Here is a 22,903-nt window from a genome sequence, read left to right as displayed (position 1 = left end):
TTGAAATAATCACAAAATAGATTTCATTATTGTTCATTGAGAACGTGAATATGTGATGCAAACATGACAGCATAACATAGTTTTATTTGTTTTAATGAAACATAGTTTACAGCATAATCCTTAGTACAAGCTTCAGGGACCAATGGGCCCTAGTGTGAGTGAAGCACATCAAATAAGTTAACTTTTTATTCTCATTTTCAGAAATAATCGATTGACAATGCAAGCTTAATGAACTAAACACAAAGTTCCTGCAATTACATACGTATAATTGGTTTAAGTAGATTTGCAAAGTTGTTAAATGGTCTGCACAAATTGATCTACTGTGTCCACAGATGCAATTCGCAGTTATAACACCAGTGCTGATAGCTAGACTACAGGAATTATACACTATAAAAGACATTCGGAACTCGGTAACATCATTCATCAATGACCTTAGGCTGAGCTATCTCCAACCGAGTAAGACATGCATCAAATTTCACAAGTGCACGCGATATTTCTGTAATAGCGCTATTATACTCTTGTATGTAATCACGAAAGTTTCCACATAAATCGTCTGCTTTATCTTTAAGTTGTAAATTTGTAAGAGCTAATTGTTCAAGTCGCTTAGACAGTGCTGGCACATTTTTTGTATGTTCACTATTTAGTACTGGTTCTAGTTCCTTTATCTGATTTAACAGTACAACATTATTCCTTAACAGTGGTTCAGAAAGTAGTATAGTTTGATACATAGCATCGATGTCAGCCGCACCCAACATATCATTACTAGGGTTAAGATATTTCTCGAGTTCTGATAATCTTTTCATGACGGCAGTAATTTTTTCTCGACCTGATATAGCACTCTGCAAGTGGCTGCTTGTCCGTGAAATTGCTTCTGATACAGGCGTGTAATTTTCTGGAACGTCTCGCTTTCCCAAAATCTGTTTTTCCAACAGTGTTATCCGAGCCTCGACGACGTCCAGCATTTCACTTTCGCTCATCTCACCTGAAAAAGACAGCTGGTTTAAAAACACGGTATTCGCGGAGTAAATTTTTATTCTTACTGAAATATACTTACCAGTCCCCATGACTAATTTTATGTAGATACAACAGTCTATATCTTCAAAGACACGAATGTTCAACACCTGTCATTCCTTACGGCAGACATAAACACACCGTCCTATCCAGAGATACTGGAACGACCACCAACTGCACGAGCCGCAATTATGAAATTGGGGTATCTCATTCCATGTTTATAAGCTTGGAATATTTTTCTCTGCTAAAACATTCCTCTTTCCTTTTGTACTTGTCTTTGCAGGTGTCCAGAGATTTTTCTGAAAGCATAGAGTCCTAAGTTCTATTGATTACAGAAATCTGTAAGCCCATTTTGTTTGATATTGTTAGTACCTGCCACTGGTACCTACACAGGAGGTGATGGAAATGAAATTCGACATTTATTGCTTGAGATCATCGATAGATTCGTAACACTAGAATACATTAGAAATAAGTGTGGCTCGCCATTTAAAAAAAGTCAATGGCTAGGCAAATTCGTATTTGAATATTTGTTTGTGATATGTAAATCAACAACAGCAAATGTCAATATGCTGCGCCGTCGTAAGTTTGTACCTAAAACTGACAAAATATTTACATACTTCGGACTTGACTTTGATGACCGTTGTACTGAGTCGATATATCGTAGACTATCGATATCAGGTCGTGCAAGGTTTCCTACATCTGAATTCTCAGTGCTACAGCGAGAATAACAGTGCGAGGCCCGGCGTTGTTTGCTGTGACGAACGTTAAAGGTCTGTAACAGCTATAATGCCTATGTAATGAATGTATATCGAAGTACCAACATGCGATCCTTCTGTCGCCTTGTATTCTGTGATATACGACTCTCTTTAGTGCCCCATTTATGCTTTACGAATACCACGTGTTTACCATCTTAATTTTAAGTAAATCAATATTGTTCTTATTTTAAACTGAAGGAAAATTGTCTGCTTTGGAGGTAGGAATGTAGATGTACGAGCTACCACCGTAATATCTCTTTTTTTTTCCTTCTCTGTAATGATAGCACGTAACTCCAGTCATTTGCCGCAGCGCTATAGCGATCTCAGGATATAGACGCATAATTGGCGCCAAAATGCCGTAACACCACTACGGAGATAAGAACTCGCGAGTGGGTAGATTGTCACGTTTAGCTTGCAGCAATCTGCGTTTCGGAATCATGTTTATGCCACCATGTGTGTAATTAAAAAGTTATTCAGTCAAATGAATATCCACGAAGCAGCACCCGTCGTTGCTGAATTTAAAAGAGTCATAAAGCCTCACTTTTTTCCATCAGTGTTAAGCGCTGTTAAATTGGATGTATAATTTGTCAAAATATTTTGACTGTGAAGCGGTCATATTTGCCATTGTATATATTAGAGAAATGTAATTTTTATATTTTCATATTGCGCATTGCTCTGTAGCATGTTTAAAGTCGCGCTAGACGATAGGCCTCAATATAAGTCGGGGAAACGTGTACGGATTCTTTGGATGCGCTTCACACTATTAGAATAACGGAATGTTGATATTTTTTGTCGTGATTAGGATGTCACTATATGGGCGTACTTCTGCCAAGTACTGAGACGTTCATTAGAACGCTGAAATTGGCGTTGCAGGCAATCGACTAAGAACAACGAATTATTCCACCCATGTATTTCTTTTAATGAAACTAAGCAATAATTCCAGTTCACACGTGATACTTTTTGGCATTGACAGAAGCTACAGGTTTGTTTCCTCTTTACGTAAGCAGATTCATAATTAGACAGCCGGGAATTATTCTTCTTAATCTATTTGGTAAGTGTATTATTCTATTACGAAAACTGCTGTGTTATTTCAGTGCTGCAATGCATATTCTGCGCACACGTTTAGAATATGTATGACCTGTACTGTAACGTGGTCGTTCCGATTGGTTTGTTGCAGCGCGCGACCGTACACACACACACACACACACACACACACACATTGTTGGGAGTAAAAAAAAATCACAGGTTTCTCAGGGGAGTTTTCTCCCATTGTTGATACATAGCCTTGCTTTGTTGTCATATTGTCCTTCAGGCGTCATTGCATAACAAGAAATATCCTGATGAGTGGACAGCAAATGGACAACAAAAGAAATGTGATGTGATTTTACGTAGTAGCCTCATTTTACTTCGTTGCTTTTTATGAGTTAACGCGCAATGTAGTTCAGCCAGAATAATCAGGAGCACCGGGGTGCCCTCTCTTATATTTCACTGGTCAACATTAGGTGTAGCACCTGTTAGAACACTGAGTTTATATTTGACAGCCATGCAGAAGGACTGGTTGCGTCACTGTAGAACAAGTGCCTGTATCTGCAAACGGTATATACGCTGTACTTTAAAGAGTATCAGAAATTTGTGTGGGCCAGTTTTTCAGATTCCATTGGAGATGACACGGGCAGAACACTGTGGCACGTAACTTCAGCTCTTCAGATTTGTATTTCCCAATATCCTTAAACCTCTTCTTCAGGAGGGGCAGGGGATAAAAGATTACATCAGCTATGGACCAGTTAAATTTTCGATATGTCTTAAAGAGCGAAGCGAACTCAGGATTTGAATTGTGGGGCGCTCTCATATTAACTTCGCGGTGAATGGCGAAATAGTTACAAATTTCATGACAGATAGTTCAAGATACTGGCACTGAATTGATACGTATGTCTGGGTGACGCGCGCGGGTGTGTGTGGAGGGGGGGGGGGGGACTACTTCTGAGGAATGACAAGTCTAAGCAGACGACAGTTGGCTGGTATTGCTACGTAGATAGTACAGCTTTTTGTAAGACTTCCAATGCGTATGGTTGATCTCTTTCTTGCCTAGAACTCTGGATACTTCTTTCCCACCGTTGGTTAAAATTTGATTCCAGTACAATAAGAATAAATATTACTGCGTAGACACTGACGTATGTGACTGTATGCCAGAGCAAGTAATCTCATAAAGGGCAGTCATCTACCATTTAATTCGAAGATTAAGGCGATATAAACCGTTTCGAGTAGATATCCCCACCATGTTACAGTTCTGGGTGGAGATTTTAATTTGCCGGGAATAGACTGGGAGACTCAAACGTTCATAACGGGTGGTAGGGACAATGAACCCAGTGAAATTTTTTTTAAGTGCTTTATCTGGAAACTACCTAGAGCAGTTAAAACAGAGAACCGACTCGTGGCGATAACATATTAGGCCTTCTGGTGGCAAACAGACCCGAACTATTTGAAGCAATTAACGCAGAACAGGGAATCAGCGATCATAAAGCGGTTACTGCATCGATGATTTCAGCCGTAAATAGAAATATTAAAAAAGATAGGAAGAATATTCTGTTTAGCGTAAGTGCCAAAAGCAGATTACAGAGTACCTGACGGCTCAACACAAAAGTTTTGTCTCGAGTACAGATAGTGTTGAGGATGAGTGGGCCAAGTTCAAAACCATCTTACAATATGCGTTACATGAATATGTGCCAAGCAAGATCGTAAGAGATGGAAAAGAGCCACCGTGGTACAACAACCGAGTTAGAAAAATGCTGCGGAAGCAAAGGGAACTTCACAGCAAACATAAACATAGCCAAAGTCTTGCAGACAAACAAAAATTACGCGAAGCGAAATGTAGTGTGAGGAGGGCTATGCGAGAGGCGTTCAATGAATTCGAAAGTAAAGGTCTATGTACTGACTTGGCAGAAAATCCTAAGAAATTTTGGTCTTATGTCAAAGCGGTAGGTGGATCAAAACAAAATGTCCAGACACTCTGTGACCAAAATGGTACTGAAACAGAGGATGACAGACTAAAGGCCGAAATACTAAATGTCTTTTTCCAAAGCTGTTTCACAGAGGAAGACTGCAATGTTTTCCTTCTCTAGATTGTCGCACAGATGACAAAATGGTAGATATCGAAATAGACGACAGAGGGATAGAGAAACAATTAAAATCGCTCAAAAGAGGAAAGGCTGCTGGACCTGATGGGATACCAGTTCGATTTTACACAGAGTACGCGAAGGAACTTGCTCCCCTTCTTGCAGCGGATTGGAAAAGGGCACAGGTCATCCCCGTTTTCAAGAAGGGACGTCGAACAGATGTGCAGAACTATAGACCTATATCTCTAACGTCGATCAGTTGTAGAGTTTTGGAACACGTATTATGTTCGAGTATAATGACATTTCTGGAGACTAGAAATCTACTCTGTAGGAATCAGCATGGGTTTCGAGAAAGACGGTCGTGTGAAACTCAGCTCGCGCTATTCGTCCACGAGACTCAGAAGGCCATAGACACGGGTTCACAGGTAGATACCGTGTTTCTTGACTTCCGCAAGGCGTTCGATACAGTTCCCCACAGTCGTTTAATGAACAAAGTAAGAGCATATGGACTATCAGACCAATTTTGTGATTGGATTGAAGAGTTCCTAGATAACAGAACGCAGCATGTCATTCTCAATGGAGAGAAGTCTTCCGAAGTAAGAGAGATTTCAGGTGTGCCGCAGGGGAGTGTCGTAGGACCGTTGCTATTCACTATATACATAAATGACCTTGTGGATGACATCGGAAGTTCACTGAGGCTTTTTGCGGATGATGCTGTGGTATATCGAGAGGTTGTAACAATGGACAATTGTACTGAAATGCAGGAGGATCTGCAGCGAATTGACGCATGGTGCATGGAATGGCAATTGAATCTCAATCTAGACAAGTGTAATGTGCTGCGAATACATAGAAAGATAGATCCCTTATCATGTAGCTACAAAATAGCAGATCAGCAACTGGAAGCAGTTAATTCCATAAATTATCTGGGAGTACGCATTAGGAGTGATTTAAAATGTAATGATCATGTAAAGTTGATCGTTGGTAAAGCAGATGCCAGACTGAGATTCATTGGAAGAATCCTAGGGAAATGCAATCCGAAAACAAAGGAAGTAGGTTACAGTACGCTTGTTCGCCCAATGCTTGAATACTGCTCAGCAGTGTGGGATCCGTACCAGATAGGGTTGACAGATGAGATAGAGAAGATCCAACGGAGAGCAGCGCGCTTCGTTACAGGATCATTTAGTAATCGCGAAAGCGTTACGGAGATGATAGATAAACTCCAGTGGAAGACTCTGCAGGAGAGACGCTCAGTAGCTCGGTACGGGCTTTTGTTGAAGTTTCGAGAACATACCTTCACCGAAGAGTCAAGCAGTAATTGCTCCCTCCTACGTATATCTCGCGAAGAGAGCATGAGGATAAAATCAGAGAGATTAGAGCCCACACAGAAGCATACCGACAATCCTCCTTTCCACGAACAATACGAGACTGGAATAGAAGGGAGAACCGATAGAGGTACTCAAGGTATCCTCCGCCACACACTGTCAGGTGGCTTGCGGAGTATGTATGTAGATGTACATTATGATGCAGCTGTTCATTAGTTCTAATCCTGGGCTTTAAAAGGACGTTTTTGAATTTGCTTTCGTAAAGGAATACAGTACTATGTAATGGCTTCTCTCAGGTGATGTGATACTGTCAGATCTTACCAAATCGTGTACAATAATTAAACTATCCTCATAGCCACCGTTGACAAGCACAGAAGTGTCATCTGCAGACAACCAGACTCTTCTGGAGCACAATTATGAGACGCATCGGCTCGTTCGCGGAAGTTTGGCGTTTTCGTAGAGACAAACTAAAGCCAAATATTGGAATTCCTTCTAGAGGAATGAATGCGTTTTGTATATGCACTTTGTCTTTATGTCTTGTTACAAAGTTACAGTGTTTTGCAGACAGTAAGCTGTGCTGTTTGAGAACTGTTTTCGGTTCATAGCTGGGCAACATTAACCAAAAAGTTAACTTCATTAAACGTTAAAGCGTTACTTGATAGTAGATTTATCGGAAGCTGAAGTTAATCGTTAACTCGTAATTGCTAATAGACAAGAGCACGTAATAATCTCAATATCTATACTTTTCAATTGATAGTAGGTCTGTACATTAGGTTGTAAAGGCTCTGTACAAGAAAGACTACACTACTGTTCTTAAAAATAAAAGGTAAGATTATCTTTGTTGTCAAAATGAAATTTTTGAAAGTAATAACTCGTAAACATCAAATACTCGTAGGTAGGCTAGTCTGAATTTCAGTGATCAGGTATTCGCTTACTTAATGATGTTGCTTTAATGGAAGATGCTCATCAACGATGCACCTGCCGAATGTTCTCTTCTAAATTAAACTTTTGCTGGTGTTCAAAGTTTTTATCAGCTTTTTAGTCTTCGATTCGATGACTGGTAAAGGAATGGTGTTCATAACAAAAGCGTTTACTGTGCATTGGTCCACACTAGCTTGAGACACGCCGCTCCCAATTTCTGCAATGCGAAAAGACGATTAACGGTCTGAAATAATGTTAACGGACGTTAAGGATTCGTTATTTTTTTAAAAAAAAACGCGACTTAAAAGTTAATCCTTTACTCGAAAAGTTAACTTCATTAATTAACAGATTAACTGTCTCGTGCCCAGCTATGTTTTGGACTATACAGAACTCCAATACAAAAGGTTGCTTTAGCAGGAGTAGTGTGCTACCAGAACACGATTCAAGGGCCGTTCGAAAGCTTAAAATCTGTCACACAGCAGGTATATGGGTTCGAGTTTTGGTACGGCAAACAGTTTTTACATGTTACATTCGCCTTGCACTTCAATTTTAAAAAATGAGTTATGCCTAAAGTTTAGACTGTGACTGGTATGATCATCCCATATTTTACTTACGCCGAGCTTATTCAGTTTAGTCAAACACCATATTTCCTTCCCGTTACGCATCCAGCTCAACAGCAGTCTTGTCGCACATGGTCTTGTAGCCACGACTTCGAAATCGTTGTCAGGAGCATTTCTGTTTGTATTATTGGTATAAATTGAACCTTACCAGGATATCGTGTTAATAAACTCAAATTACATATTCTCTGTTGTCTGCTGCCGAAATACACACAGCAAAAAGTTTTGCATCACCCTGGTTCCCAGAACTCCTGAAGAAAGACGTCGATTGTGGATACTGTATCACAGACACAGTCCCTTTGACTGCTCAGAGATGTCACTAAATCCGCCCAAAGATGTAAAAAAAAAAAAAGAAAAGAAAAGAAAGAAAGAAAGAAACCATGCATGAGCAGTGCCTATTAGACGGAGGGGGTCCGACAGCCGATCAGTTCCAGTCATTCCACCAGGAAGGAGGTACACGGCTCGTGTTGTCTGTTGTTCAACCATGCCTAGACTGTTAATACCGCTGTTCGTTCAAATCCGCATTGTTAGTTTGTGCCAGGAAGGGCTCTCAACAAGGGAAGTGTCCAGGCGTCTCGGAGTGAACCAAAGCTATGTTCGAACATGGAGGAGATACGGAAGGACAGAAACTGTCGATGACTTGCCTCGCTCAGGCCGCCCAAGGGCTACTACTGCAGTGGATGACCGCTACCTTCGGATTATGGCTCGGAGGAACCCTGACAGCAACGCTATCATGTTGAATAATGCTTTTCGTGCAGCCACAGGATGTCGTGTTACGACTCAAACTGTGTGCAATGGGCTGCATGATACGCGACTTCACTCCCGACGTCCATGGCGAGGTCAATCTTTGCAACCAGGACACCATGCAGCGCGGTACAGATGGGCCCAACAATATGCCGAATGGACCGCTCAGGATTGACATCACGTTCTCTTCACCGATGAGTGTCGCATATGCCTGTAACCAGACAATCGTTGCAGACGTGTTTGGAGGCGACCCACTCACGCTGAATGCCTTGGACACTGTCCAGCGAGTGCAGCAAGGTGAAGGTTCCCTGCTGTATTGGAGTGGCATTATGTGGGGCTGATGTACGCCGCTGGTGGTCTTGGAAGGCGCCGTAACGGCTGTACGGTACTTGAATGCCATCCTCCGACCGATAATGTAGCCATATCGGCAGCATATTCGCGAGGCATTCTCGCCCCCCATCGTGCACATCTTGTGAATGACTTCCTTCAAGATAACTACATCGCTCGACTAGTGGCTAGCATGTTCTCCAGGCATGAACCCTATCGAACATGGCTGGGATAGATTGGAAAGGGCTATTTATGGACGACGTGACCCACCAACCACTCTGAGGGTTCTACGCCGAATCGCCATTGAGGAGTGGGACAATCTGGACCAACAGCGCCTTGATGAACTTGTGGATAATATGCCACGACGAATACATGCATACATCAGTGGAAGAGGACGTGCTACTGGGTATTAGAGGTACCGGTGTGTACAGCAATCTGGACCATCACCTCTTAAGTTCTCGCTGTATGGCGGTACAACTTTCAATGCGTGGTTTTTATGTGCAATAAAAAGGGCGGAAATGATATTTACGTTGATCTCTATTCCAGTTTTCTGTACAGGTTCCGGAACTCTCGGAACCGATCTGACGCAGAACTTTTTTGATGTGTGTACTAGGACGATCGTTTGTCTTTAACGAATGTGATAACAAATCTAGCTACTGTATATGAAGTATCAACGAACTTTAACTTGAAATAAGCAACACCAACCATATATTTGTTTTGTATCTCCGTAAAAAGACACACATCATAGAAGTTTTTAAAAATCCACCTTCAGACTTATTTGCCAACGGCCTTGCCGCAATGGTACCACCGTTTCCCGTCAGATCACCGAAGTTAATCACTTGGATGGGTGACCATCCGGCCTGCCGAGCGCTGTTGGCAAGCGGTGTGCACTTAGCCCTCACGAGGCAAACTGAGGAGCTACTTGATTGAGAAGTAGAGGCTCCGGTCTCGTAAACTGACAGACGGCCGGGAGAGCAGTGTGCTGACCACGTGCCCCTCCATATCCGCATCCAGTGACGCCTGTGGGCTGAGGATTACATGGCGGCCAGTAGGTAACGTTGGGCCTTCATGGCCTGTTTAGTTTTTAGACTTATTTTACAATCTTATTTACATACTGGAGACCAGTCTGTTAGAGGTGTAATGCTCTCGAATGATAAAATTGTAGTTTCTGAAGGTCGCTCAATGAATTGTGCAATCAAATTGAATAAAATGTAATAAGCTGCGTTTCCAGTAGCTGGGCTCAGTACGTTTTCGTAAGTTCGTCATCCACTACCCACTGGAACTGTCAGATTTATGTTTTTCAGTTTTGTTGGATTACTATAGAGATTCATCAAATTGCCATTTGTACTTTGCCTATCCTCGTCAAATTTAGCGAAACGAATCTCATGTACGCATTCACTGAAGTCGTTTGTTGCGTTTGGATTTTTTCTCCTATTTTGAGCAAAATGCTCAGGCAGGTATATTGACAAATTGACAAAACTTCTCGGAACAGAGCCTGCCAAAATTCTCCACAAAGATTTCGGTAAAGAAAGAACTCATGGCGTATCTGTCGAGCTGTAGGCAAACAGTTCTACACTGCTCGCTTGGAATGGTAACTTAACAGAAGTTATCTTTGTATTTTACGGGTGGAAAGATTGATCTGGGTTAGACAGTAATATTCCTTTTCTAGTCTGAACGTTATATGCCTTTTTGGAGTAAGTGCAACCCCTAGACTCTAGGGTCAAGGTATGAAAAGTAAGAGAAATCTAAATTCCGACTAACAGTAGCACTATCCATTGGAATTCTTAAATTTACGTAACTAATTTCTGAGCTACCATTAGTTCGCATGGTGTAACAGTTGAAGAGATGACATAGTAATGAAATTTCCAGTTTCTCAGTTACGTCCTTTGCTTTGCCTTCAGCAATCTGATGGTATTGTACTCAGTGTTGTTACCGTTGTATCACCAGCAGAACTTTCACCCCTCTCAGAGAAGAAATTAGTGAAAGTCAGTGATATTATTTCCAAAGGAAAAAAAAGGGTAAGTTGTCATGAAAGACGTAAGACTTATTCCCGTACGTAATTTTGTTTCATTACTATCGACGGACGAGAAGAATAAATCTTTGAAAGACGCATGAACGTGGACAGGAGCCAAAGCCTGAGCTTGACGATGAAGTGTTCACAGACATCCAGAAGGTGAAGTTTGGAAGGTAGGAGACGAGGTACTGGCAGAAATGAATCTGTGAGGACGGGACGTGAGTCGTGCTTCGGTAGCTCAGATGATAGAGCACTCGCCCGCATAAGTCAAAAGTCCCGAGTTCGTATCTCGCTTTTGGCACACAGTTTTAATCTGCCAGGAAGTTTCATATCAGCACACACTCCGCTGCAGAGTGAAAATCTCAATCCAGAAGGTGTTGAATTAAGTTTCGTTAGATTCAGGACGCCTGATATTGGACTGTGGGTTCCAGCAAACAGATGCTAAGTGTTAACGGCGATATCGTGAAAAGTTTCCGAAAGGAGTACAGCACTGACAGGGAGAAAGGAAGGTAGTGTACTTGTCTAGCATAGAAGTGATTCAAGCATTTGTCTGAAATGATAAAGAAAATCTGAATGGGAGCAGTTGGACGAATGAATCCTTTTGTTCGGCGATGGCGATACACTTTCTCCTTGAAATAAATAAATGAAACCTATTTAGCAGAGTTAGAGGAAGCTGTAGTGTTCTGAAGGAGATTAAAAATGTACAAAAAAGCCCGCGGAAACATTATGAAAATCTAAAATTTGTCAGACATCGTATCTGGTTTTAAACATTAGGGAAAAAACGAAGTGCTTTGGAGCATCGTCTTAATTTCGTTAAATTTATTGGATCCAAGCAATACAACGTGTCTTTCCAGACATCGAATTACGTATATTGGTGCTAAAAACATTCTCTAATTGATCTAATGCTGTGGAAAATAATTACTAATCACTGCCAGTGAATACGGCTATTTTGCCAGTTAAAGATTTTGAAATTTGCAAGAATAACAACCATTTGAGGAAGGCTGGAGCGTGGATCTACCACGCCGTGGCTCAGTTACGGCCTGTGGATATTCTTCACTCTTGTCATTTTATTGAATGATCAGTTGTTAAACAGTAGCGACTGACTAGTTTACGCAAGACAGGCGCAATGTGTATGCTCCGCGAGGTGCTTGGTCGTCGGCCTGGTGGTATAACGAGCAGGCGACACTGCTGTCCAAATTGGTTTTATAATGCAATGCAATTGTGTCCGTGGCAACGAGCGCCAGATTGATGACGATGACTGCTACTCCGTACACGATACTTACCTGCAAGTGAAAGAACCCATCTTGAGACACAGATTTCAGTAGATAAGCTATTCCACGCCCCCTCAACCTAAAGCACACGTACAGTGTAAGAAACATTCGTACTGTTGCTTACGATAGCTAACATTATATGTATATCACAGTTCTTAACTAAGCCCGCCCCCTACTGTATAAACGCGCATTGTGACGTTGAAGGAAATAAAATCTTTTGGCTAAAGAAGTGATTCGTCGTGGAGAAGTCATTGCGGAATCTCTCACTACCGATTTCCTGCGAAGGTTTCGGGCAACAGGCGGAGAAGTTTGGAACAAAGAATAAAGGGAGTCCTCCAGAAGCAGGGAAGCAGCATTTGTAAAAGTATATCCTTCACTGCCATAGCGTCACAATCGCAGAGTTCAAAGGAGCATCGGAAGTATCATACATCTGAGCTGCAATCGCGGCAGCTTCAAACTGCACTGTAGGTATTTCACACCACCCTTACAGCCTACGTAAGACGAAGGAAAAGCAATCTCGAATAGAACATGGATGGAGCAAGAGATCGGCTACGTCCTTTCCAAAGGATCCCCCCCTCCCCCATGCGACGTCGCCGCTTCAGACAGCAACTTGTCGACACGCGCGGAAAGAAAAGGCAGAGCTCAGAAGTTCACGTGAAGTGTATGGCGGGTTAATGATGTCACATTGACACCAAATTTCACTACTCTCCCCAGCACCCCGTGGACAAGTCAAACGTCAGAACCCCTTTTACCCGCACTTCACCCCTTCTTTTGACGCCTTTGCTATGGAGGTCAGAATCGCGACGCCCACCGTTAAAATCACAAGGTTTTCTCATGATACCGAAGAAAACATTTCAGGCACATTGTCACTCAGAATCGACACGAAAGGGTCTTATGGGGGTGTCAGAAAGGGCGTCAATAAAACCACCCCTCCCTTGACGTGTTGATTCCTACAAATTTAGCGCCCGAAAATTTAGTTCGCAGTCTGATGAACAAAAGGACAACATGCTTCACAGTATTTGACACTGCTGACACCAGCGAGCGATTTAGCAGTGCTGTAAGGATACTGAGCCTCGGCAACCCCATTTAATGTGGATACAACTCTTTGGAGTACATTCCGACCGAAATTTTTGTTCTGGTGTACGTTACCTCTAAGGACAGTTCAAAATCAATCGACTGAATTTGAACGCGATCCGAAGCAGCGACAGGTGCTTAAGCTTTTTCAGCCCTTCTTTTTCGCGCTCTCCCGTGGCGTGGTCAAAGGTGTGCGACGTTGACACATGCATGAATCAGATGGCAAAGGGTCCTTCTAAGACCACCCACTTTGGCAGCAGCATCAGTCCCACTCGCCCATCTTTGTTGAGCACCTTAAAAATGTACCATTATAGACAGAACGCGTGGCAAGAGTCATAGGCGCCTGCAGGCAGGCTATACTGTTGCTCTTGCACCTGCTGGTAGGCCATCCAGAATGGGAGGGTTGTCGCAGAGGTTGCCTACTGCAATCGCCTATGACTTCGCCACAGGCTGTATTGTGCATGTTGTTGTTGTTGTTGTTGTTGTTGTTGTTGTTGTTGTCTTCAGTCCTGAGACTGGTTTGATGCAGCTCTCCATAAGTACATTTTAAAAATGTTCAACAAAGGGGCATGGCTGGTACTGAGGATATTGCATTGCTCTATTGCAATGAGATTAACTATGCAATAGTCTTGTTATAGTTTGTCTTCGTGTTGCACATTCACGAATAATGTGATCTACTGTTTGCTCCACTGTACTACAGCCCCATTCGGATCTGTGTGCAATCGCCCCTTTAGAAAACAATGATTTGCATCGTGCATGACTGGTTCTGATGCGATTTTTCTTGTGGCTGGGTGCTTGTAGATGCTACGATTGGGTCAGTGTGATTCACCAGCCAAACAGTCAAATTAGATCTCCAGACTTACTCTAGCAGAGAACACGCTGGTGGCGCCTGCTGAGATGCCACACGAGCTTTCTGGTGTGTGGTAGACGAGAAGGAACTTGGTTGATTGGAGAGTTCCTAGGAGCTGGTGCACATTGTCTATCTTACTCTATTCTCGGTCCACCACCTGTTGTAGTCTGAGACCTGGTGGTGCTAAATTAGACGAGACATGAAACCAGGCAGCTGGTGTTGATTTTAGCGCGTCTGTGACAATTCATGGTGTTGTTAAGCTGGGCATCAGTCTTGATGACATGACTGCTTCTGACCCACAGAGGCGCACAGTATTGGGCAACAGAAGACAATCGATTGTGCTGCTGTAAGTAAAGTGTCTCCTTGTGCGGTCCATCTTGTTTCAGCCGGCGTTCTGATAACGCTGTTCCTAGTTTTAATTTTTTTAATATGTCCTTTAAAGATGTTTCCTGAAAGTCAAACGCTCAAGTATTACGCTTGCATGTTAAGGTTGGCAGTTGCACTTAAAATTTGCTCAACAGAAGTTAACACCTCAAGTTTTATATAGGCGAACTTGGTCTTAGGTGGAATACGCAAACATCTGTTTCACTGGGGTTGAGGCACAGTTTCCACTGTTTGTATTATTCATTTACCTCATCTAGATCTTCGTAGGTGTTTCTTTCTCTTTTTCAAATGAAAAATCGAGCTGTGTGTGTCTGTGGATTACAGTAGGTGGCATTCAGCTTATGTGGTGCTTAGTGATAAGTCATTTGACAGATATTGTTTTCAGAAATTTTCACTCAATAAGTATCTCCCGATATGTTGAACACGAGCTAGACATCCGTTAAATTGAAACTTCTCCGAATATGAAGGACGGCGGCACCTTCCAAATTCTGAACGCTTTCTTCAGCCAATTTTGATCAATCTCAGATGGAAAATTAAGTCCAACTGTGAGCACAAAAAAGCGCTAGTAATTAGGTTTCGCTACACAACATTCCTTCACCAGTTCAGTCACTTCGAACATTCTCAGTGACTCTTCCCTGTCTTTTCACGAAGTTTTACTTCTGTTTGACGGGGTGGCGCAGTATTTAAGCTACAGGTGTCTTATTCGGGACAAAAGATTCACAAACCCGCCGACCATCTATATCCATTTATACAACACGAAAGCAACTGTACAGCGAATGGCAGAAGGTAATTAATGTCAATGTTAAGATACACATATGGAACGAGGGAAGAAGTGAGCCTCTGTACGCGCCCCGATTTCTCTTGTCCTGTTGGTGCGGTCCCTTCGCCACGGAGCCAACAGTATTGTTTCTCATTATACTTCGGAGATGGGGTACCTAAATTTACCCAAAAGGGTTTTGCGAAAGAAACCTTTGATTTACAGCCAGTAACTCACTGATTCGCAATGTCACATGCTAAGAATTTGCCATATTCAACTGGAGGAATGTTGGTACAAATTGGTATAGTGGACAAGTATTGTGCATACTGTGCGTTTAGTCGTCGTCCCCCACCTCCGCCTCGCCTCTTCCCCCAGCAGTAGAAAACTAGATAACAATGTGCATTGGTTACTATGCAAAAATAATTCCCGTTCCTCATGTTTCTGCCAAACAATTTTGTCTATTTCTGTGAAAATTCGTGTTATCGAATGATGAATCGTGGCGCATATTATCAGTGACTCCGTGACTGCTGAATACGAAGTCATAAAGGAAGAGAATGAACTTAGAAGATGCAGTGTCTCCCTTCAATCTTTGAAAGATGGAAGGAAAGCGAACGTTGCGTCAGTGGAGAAATCGTGCTGCCATTCCCAGTCTGGTCTTATATGCACGTGGAAGCCAGGTTCCAGGAATACCGCATCATATAACAAAGCGCAGATTAGATAAGCACTATTACAGTTACGCCCTACTGCGAAGAATGGAAACAAGCGGTCGGCAGAATACCTTTGTTGCCGGAGCACCGCCGATAGCTTTTTGTGATTAGTATTGCAATACAGTGTGCGTGGCTTTGACTACCAAGATCTGGTGTTAAATCCCAATGTGTGTCAGGATTTTTTCCTGTCGATTATCGCTTCTGTCACCTTTGGCATCGATCTGTTGAGGTGAAAAGCGCATAGGTGCAGCACCGTGGTTAGGTTTCCATCGAAGTGTAGTTCTCCTCCTCCCTCCACCCCCTCCACCCCTCCATCCCATTCCCCCTACAATTGGCTGTGTACGTTCAAATTTTGGAGGAAGTCAAGGGCTTATCGGCAGTAGCACAACGCCTAGTAAAGAAATGCTGTGTTCCAACCAACCATTGGATTAGCGCTACTTTACATTTCACTCTACAAGGTTATGCATATAAAGCAGCTTTCTTTTTAATCGATTCTGCAGAACATGGACTGAGGATATGTAAACCAAGTTGGTAAATAAAGACGTCATCAACCGTGACGTTGGTTTCGAACAACACAATGCTTCACTAGGCATGGCGCCTTTGCCTTGGTCCAACCTTAGGCACTAGTCGTTTGTAGGTGGATCTACAGTTTAACGCAGTCCGCCTCTGTAGTTGTGGTCAGCGCAGCTATGGACGAGGGTTCGATTCCTGGTGCTACCAGCGACTTTTCTTTGGCGGGAGTGCTGGACTTCGGTCCACTCAGCGCCATGAGGCCAAGTGAGGAGCTAAATGGTTCAAATGGCTCTGAGCACTATGGGACTCAACTGCTGAGGTCATTAGTCCCCTAGAACTTAGAACTAGTTAAACCTAACTAACCTAAGGACATCACAAACATCCATGCCCGAGGCAGGATTCGAACCTGCGACCGTAGCGGTCTTGCGGTTCCAGACTGCAGCGCCTTTAACCGCACGGCCACTTCGGCCGGCCAAGTGAGGAGCTACTCGACCGAGTAGTAGCAGTTCCGACGACGACCGGGAGAGCAGTGTGCTGACCTCACGCCCCTCGATACCCCATCCAATGAGTCTCTTGGCAGAGGATGACATGGCGGACGTCTGACCCGATGGGCCAGTCTAGGGTTAGGACACGGAATTTTATTTCACTTTTTTAAAGTTTAGCGTGGACTAGGAACCACGGCAATTCGGCACTGATCACATTGACAATTATTGTCAAGGCGGAAGAAGCAGCAAGTGTCAGAGAAAAATCCTAGAACCCAAGTAGGATCGAACTCCAAACTTCTGGATTTGTAGTGTCACCCACAGTGTCACCGAAAGCCTAGCCATTGACATTTGAACGAATATATTCTTCTTACCTTGTGCGTGTCGGATCTGGTGGCCTGGCCTAGCAGGTAAGCACGTCTATGGAAATCGAAAGATTGCGGTATCGGATACTTAACTTTTTCAGTATGTCTTGTAACCTAACTTTCACCTTTTGGTGATGTGGAGATTCACCAGCAACGACACACGGGACGGACTTCATGTTAAACTCTGTTATCGTTCTCCAGTTGTGTAATTAGGGACACGCAAGTCGCCGAAGACGCGTCCAATCGAAAGACTTGCTCCAGGCCATTGAGCCACACGAAATAAAAATATTATTATTAATAATAAATAATAATAATAATAATACCTTGTGCATGCTAAACATGTATACATAAATTGTGTGTACCTAAGGAGTTCAATGAATTAACCATTATGCAAATTGGAAAAAATGTACACATATCCTTGCGTACAACTTAGTGAAATATCGACAAGCGCGACGGAGCGTCGACTACAGTGGGGTGGATTTGTGTGCTGCGGTGAGCTGGACTAAGCGAGTTTTAAAGTATCTGGCGAAGAGCAGCAACGCATAAACATCACGTCTTGTTGCAAATTGAGGGAAGGGCGACGGAGTGCTTGCGGTGTGTATATGAGTGTATAGAAGAGAAGCCACGAGCAGCAAAAATATTTAAAAGTGGTACAAACCCTTTCGGGGCGATAAGGGAACCTGGATACTTCGTTTGGCAAGAGCACAACCAACAAAAGACGAGGGTTTGAGTACTATAGTCCGTAAGTCCAACATACTGGGAGATTCATGGAGTACATATTATATAGGTGCTTCATGGTTGGAGTCCACCGCCGACATTGAAGACTATAAATACGACAGAAGCTGGCACAAAACCGGCCACATATGTCTGATACTGATACAGGAGGAACTAGCGATTAGTAACGATGTGGTTAAAGTTGTTACGGTATTTACAAAGACTTGAGCAGGCGGAAGACCTGTTCCCGAACTAACTGAAGAGCGGAAGGCAACGCGACTGAAACTGTTAAAATTTATGGACCCCTGCGACAGTTTATTTGTGCATATCGACATAACACAGAATGAGGCTAGATGCACCTGATTCGATATGGAGTAATGTTGCTAACCACCGTTGTACGCAATTGTCGGTAACACTCTTAGACAGCATTCGAAGGTATCTGACGTCAGTGCTTAGATCTTCAGTGTCAGTTTCCAGAAGACTTAACAATGGTGAGGCCAGTGCAGATTATTTGAAGACGAGTGAAGCTGTTGTCCGATTCAACGTGGTTGGCATCCGATAACGAACGGGCTGATATTCTCCCGCCAACCACACACCCAATGGAAGGCACCCACTATTTTGCCACATCCGCTGTGCAAAGCATTGTGTCCGTCAGTTCTTAAATAAGAAACTTTTTCCGATCACGAAAATTTCAAAAAAAAAAAAAAAAAAAAAAAAAAAGGTGCTAACTGAAAGAAAAAAAAAAGTTTACATGCGTAGAGACACTATATAGAACTATACCACACGCGAATTCCAGGTCTTTTACATGATCTTCGTAAGAGTTGGACTTTAAAGCGATTTCGTATGCCACGGAGGACTGACGGCGTACCTGCAAGACACTACTACTCGCTATTTCTGACTTAAACGTCAGTCACCAATTAAAGTCGGATGATAATGCATCTTTATTTTCTTTGCTTTATGATAAGGTTCGCTGTGCTTCAGAGACATACTTTGCATATCATAGTAATACCAGTCCTATTACACTTCCTTGTATAGTCGATGCGTCTCTTGATTGCTTCCACAGTCCTGGTCTGATAAGGCGGCGTACCCAGCGCGGAGGGAGGAGGAAGACAAGGTAGCTGACATATCCTCCGCCTCCCTTTGCTCCCTCACCCGCCCTAGCAAAAACATTGATCTTCGCAAATCTAACTCATATATTTATTCACGAGGGAGTAAAATTATAAAATTCCCATTCTGATTCGCTGAGTTTCAAAACGTTTCGTGGCCCGAGAACTGATTTTAGCAGAAAGTCTACAAAACTGTCTCAAACGTTTAATAATTAGCCCGTACAACTTTTAAGATTCAACAATCTGAAATTATCATATGATTACATGCATAGTAACCAATGCGTTGTGAAATGTAGGTAGAAAATTCACAAATTATTATATTCCAGTGATGTTAGGCTGACACTGAAATTAAAAATCTGATATATCAAAATTCAAAACGAAAATTTGTTGGATATCAACAAAAATAACGAACAAAAATGTCACTTTAATGTTCCACGAGTTGGAGAAACAGGAAACGAACTTTAAGAAAACACTTTTTGAACTTCGATGACAGTTTGCCTACGATACATCACATCTGGTCTCAATTAATGGGTTTATTTCATTTTCAATTTTGAATGATGGCTGGCATAACTACAGTACAAAACAATTTTTTGGTCAGGTTAGAAAAAGGGTATCCCAGTACCAGCATTCGACTGGATGAATGCGGGAAATCTCCGAAACCACCCTCAGATTGCCCGGTAGAAGGGAGTTTCAGCAGTCTAGGACTGAACCAACGCAGTCTTTGTCTGTTCAGTTTGTCGCATTGTTGTGCAGGATTCATAGCTCTGACTATTTTTGGTGTTGTGTTGCACCCCATAGAGTTTGAGTGACACAATCCCTGGAGAGGACGTAATTTCGGACTTAAATTTTCATTTTCCTGTCTTCTGCGACAGAAAACGGATTTGTTTTACCGATACATTTAGTTATCAGGATTAAATATAAATGTACACACGTAAATTATACCATGGCCATGTTCTCCAGACAGCGCTATAGTAACTCTGGTATGTAAAACTGAATGTATTTTCACGGAAGACGGTAAACAACTGTTGTGATCGGTTGTGCGGCAGAGGGAGAGGTTGTGCTTATGGGAGTTCCGGAATGGATGACGACCACGTACACCACTGCCTTGTTCACCGTGTTCCGGCAATTGATGAAGGCACCTGCGCGCCAAGCGCTTACAGGCTGTGTGAGGAAGCGACAGAAGAAACGGAGCACACTATTCTAACACGGTTCTGCAAACTTTCGCATCCATCTTGACAACAGAACGCAGTCGTAAAAAAACATCCCAGCTGTATATATAATAAGAAAATTCACAGTATTTCCCGCCGGCTTAAGCTGTGTTCAATCTGCGCAGTTTCCTTGAGACCCTAATAATCATTGCTAGCTATGTGTGAAAACTCTATATAGAATGAAAATCCCTCACCATAATGCAGGAGAGGGCAAGGGAGTTCACCTATGCATGTAATGGATACTGACTAGTAGCAAGTGTATCCGAACCTATTTCTCAAGGAATTTTAGAGCTGTTTCGCCGTTCTTAGCTTTTTACATGCAACTGATAATGCTAGAGGGTTTTGGCTCATGAAAGCTACCAGTAGTGATGTATTTGTATCTTGAGGTGGCGGAGTTTTTCACATTGTCGCCAGTCAGTGTCAAAAACTACGAAAAATGTGAACGTAAAGTGTTCGCGTGGATCAGAACATTACCTGCCAAACAGCAAAATAGTATGTACAAACTAATCTTCCAGTAAATCACATTGCAGGCAGTAGGTCCTTATTGTAATCACCAGGCTTAGGATTTTTAGGTGCGAATTTCAGATGAAAAAGGGAAACGATGCTCAAATAAGGTAAAAAAAGGGACAAGAGATGCTGGTTTATTCAACTAATTCAACGATTTCTCTTTGCTCTATTCCGGTTTACTGAATTACAAACAAGTACAACAAATGATCACTCGTCAAAAGAAGGAAAAGACATGAATTGTTGTACTTCAAGACATTAAGCATCTGCACATTTTAAAATTAAGTGTGTTTCTATTCGGAGATAGAATGTCATTGTAGATGCCAAAGCTTCTTTATACATCCGTAGAAACCAGTGGGGAAAACCTTGTATTCACTCGGAATGGCAACTCTACAGATCTGGCGAATTCCTTAATGTCTGGAGTCTTCTGAAGACTAGACTCAAGTTTCTTTGGCAAAGCCTTCTCTCTGCTCCCTTAAGGAAGTAAAAATATCATTGTTTTTTACTTTTCCAGACCTTGTTCTAATCGTTTAATAGCTGCAGTCAAGTACTTGTAACTAAGGACACAATATATTTCTCTGCAAATTATGTATTTTCTGCGGTAACGGAAGTTGCCGTGCCTTGGAAATTGCACCTGCGTTGGTTGGATCCAAAGAAAGCACGAACTCACTAATTTTGTCAAAATTCTCACACAACATAGCAGCACACTCAGTCCCTTGTCCCTAACGGGTAATAACTGGGAAATTTGGAAAGGGCAGGCCAGTGGTTTCACTGTAGGCAACAACACGACTCGGAGCTTTCAGTAGAATCGTCTTCCGGGCAGAGATAAACTGATTTGCGATGTCGCATTCGTTCCTTATGGATGCATAAACACTGTGAGTATGAACCATGCATGTCACATGCTTCAACTTAGGAAATGAAGGTTTCAACTTGTTAAGCAGCTGAAAACTTGTATGGACCCTGGAACGTAACCACAAGAAGCGAGTTTTTCAAACTCGATACCAGTAGGCCAGAGTTTTTGGCGGAAGTCCGTAACTGATTTTTAACAACATGGGCTTAACTTTCTGCCCTGCTGAGGGAAAAACTAAAATGTTCAAAACATATCATTCCATTGCGTCTATTTTTTCATCCACAATGATTCCCACTTCGCAATCACACTTTGTCCTTGATTCTTTGTATTTTTATTGGTAAACAGGCTCCATGTAGTTGTTTCCTTAAATACTCTCATCCAGCATCGACATCTTTGTGCATTTTTCAAGAGACCCTTGAAGGCTGGATGGTTCACTTTGAGTGGAAATCCTGCTTGTGTAAGAGCTGCACACAAATCGATGTTTAATTCTTTCAAATTTTGGCTTTTTGAAGAACTGTGTTGAAACGCATTTCGTAATAGCAGTTTCCGAGATTTGTTTGCTTGAAGAGTCTGATTCCTTTGATGCTTAGAGCTGGAAATGTTATTTGATGCGACTTCGCTGGTGTTTATCTAACAAAATTCCTGAATCGCAAATAGTACATCGCATAACACTTCCATCAGTATCTATGAAATTGTGTTTGAATCCCTGAGCCAGAAAAAGAAATCGGGTGCTGGACACCTTTGATATTGTAAAATCTAGTAGTGCACTCGTCTAGTAATGTAACGAAGATCTAACACAAGTTCACTTGCTAACTCAATGCGACTGTTGCACAACACTCTTCGCCCACTCGTTCACTTGCTGTCCACACTCCCTTTTATATAACACTACAATTACCAGAATTTTCTCGTTCATGGTGGAACTGCAGTCTCAGCGATTTCTAGTAGCAGGTGCGGTTACTGTCATCTCGGCGTCACCAACGTCCGCCTCCACGCGGACAGATGACGTCTTTCGCAGTAACAAACTCACATTCACGAACAGCAAGCTACTGATTCATATGGGATAAATCGCTCATTGTCAGTTGCATTATTGCGGGCTACTTCATAGCGGTGAAGCGAGAGAAAGAGCTTTTGTTGAACATTATTACTTTACGTTGTTGTACGTGTGCTTCCAAATCGCGTACGGCATTTGCTGAAAGAGGTATGCTTCCTATTCCCACGCATACAGCAAACTGAGAAGGCGTTAGTTGAAAGTTAAATATTTTATATTATTTAGAAATCTTATAGAATAAATAAC

The 22,903-nt window shown here is 42.4% G+C and overlaps 2 protein-coding genes across 4 annotated transcripts in view; one reads left to right on the top strand and one right to left on the bottom strand.

Annotated features, from left to right (window-relative positions):
- Window positions 1–64: 64 nt before the first annotated feature.
- On the bottom strand, window positions 65–1,301 carry LOC126234607 (dynactin subunit 3-like). Its single transcript, XM_049943331.1, has 2 exons — window positions 1,055–1,301; window positions 65–982 (listed from the first exon to the last, which is right to left on the bottom strand). Exons 1-2 carry the CDS (start codon window positions 1,062–1,064, stop codon window positions 417–419), a joined length of 576 nt encoding a protein of 191 aa, XP_049799288.1. The 5' UTR covers window positions 1,065–1,301; the 3' UTR covers window positions 65–416.
- Window positions 1,302–1,679: 378 nt separating this feature from the next.
- The window catches only part of LOC126236985 (sodium-dependent phosphate transporter 1), a 302,978-nt gene continuing 281,754 nt past the window's right edge, over window positions 1,680–22,903 (top strand). For all 3 annotated transcript variants that reach the window (XM_049946708.1, XM_049946709.1, XM_049946706.1), the window contains exon 1: window positions 1,680–1,781. The gene's annotated coding sequence lies outside the window, so the exon portion shown is untranslated. The remainder of the gene's footprint in view (window positions 1,782–22,903) is intronic.

This window comes from Schistocerca nitens, chromosome 2 (assembly GCF_023898315.1).
Source record: "Schistocerca nitens isolate TAMUIC-IGC-003100 chromosome 2, iqSchNite1.1, whole genome shotgun sequence".
Taxonomy (NCBI): Eukaryota; Metazoa; Arthropoda; class Insecta; order Orthoptera; family Acrididae; genus Schistocerca; species Schistocerca nitens.
The sequence above is the reverse complement of the archived record's forward strand: the minus strand, read 5'-3'. Positions and strand labels throughout refer to the sequence as shown.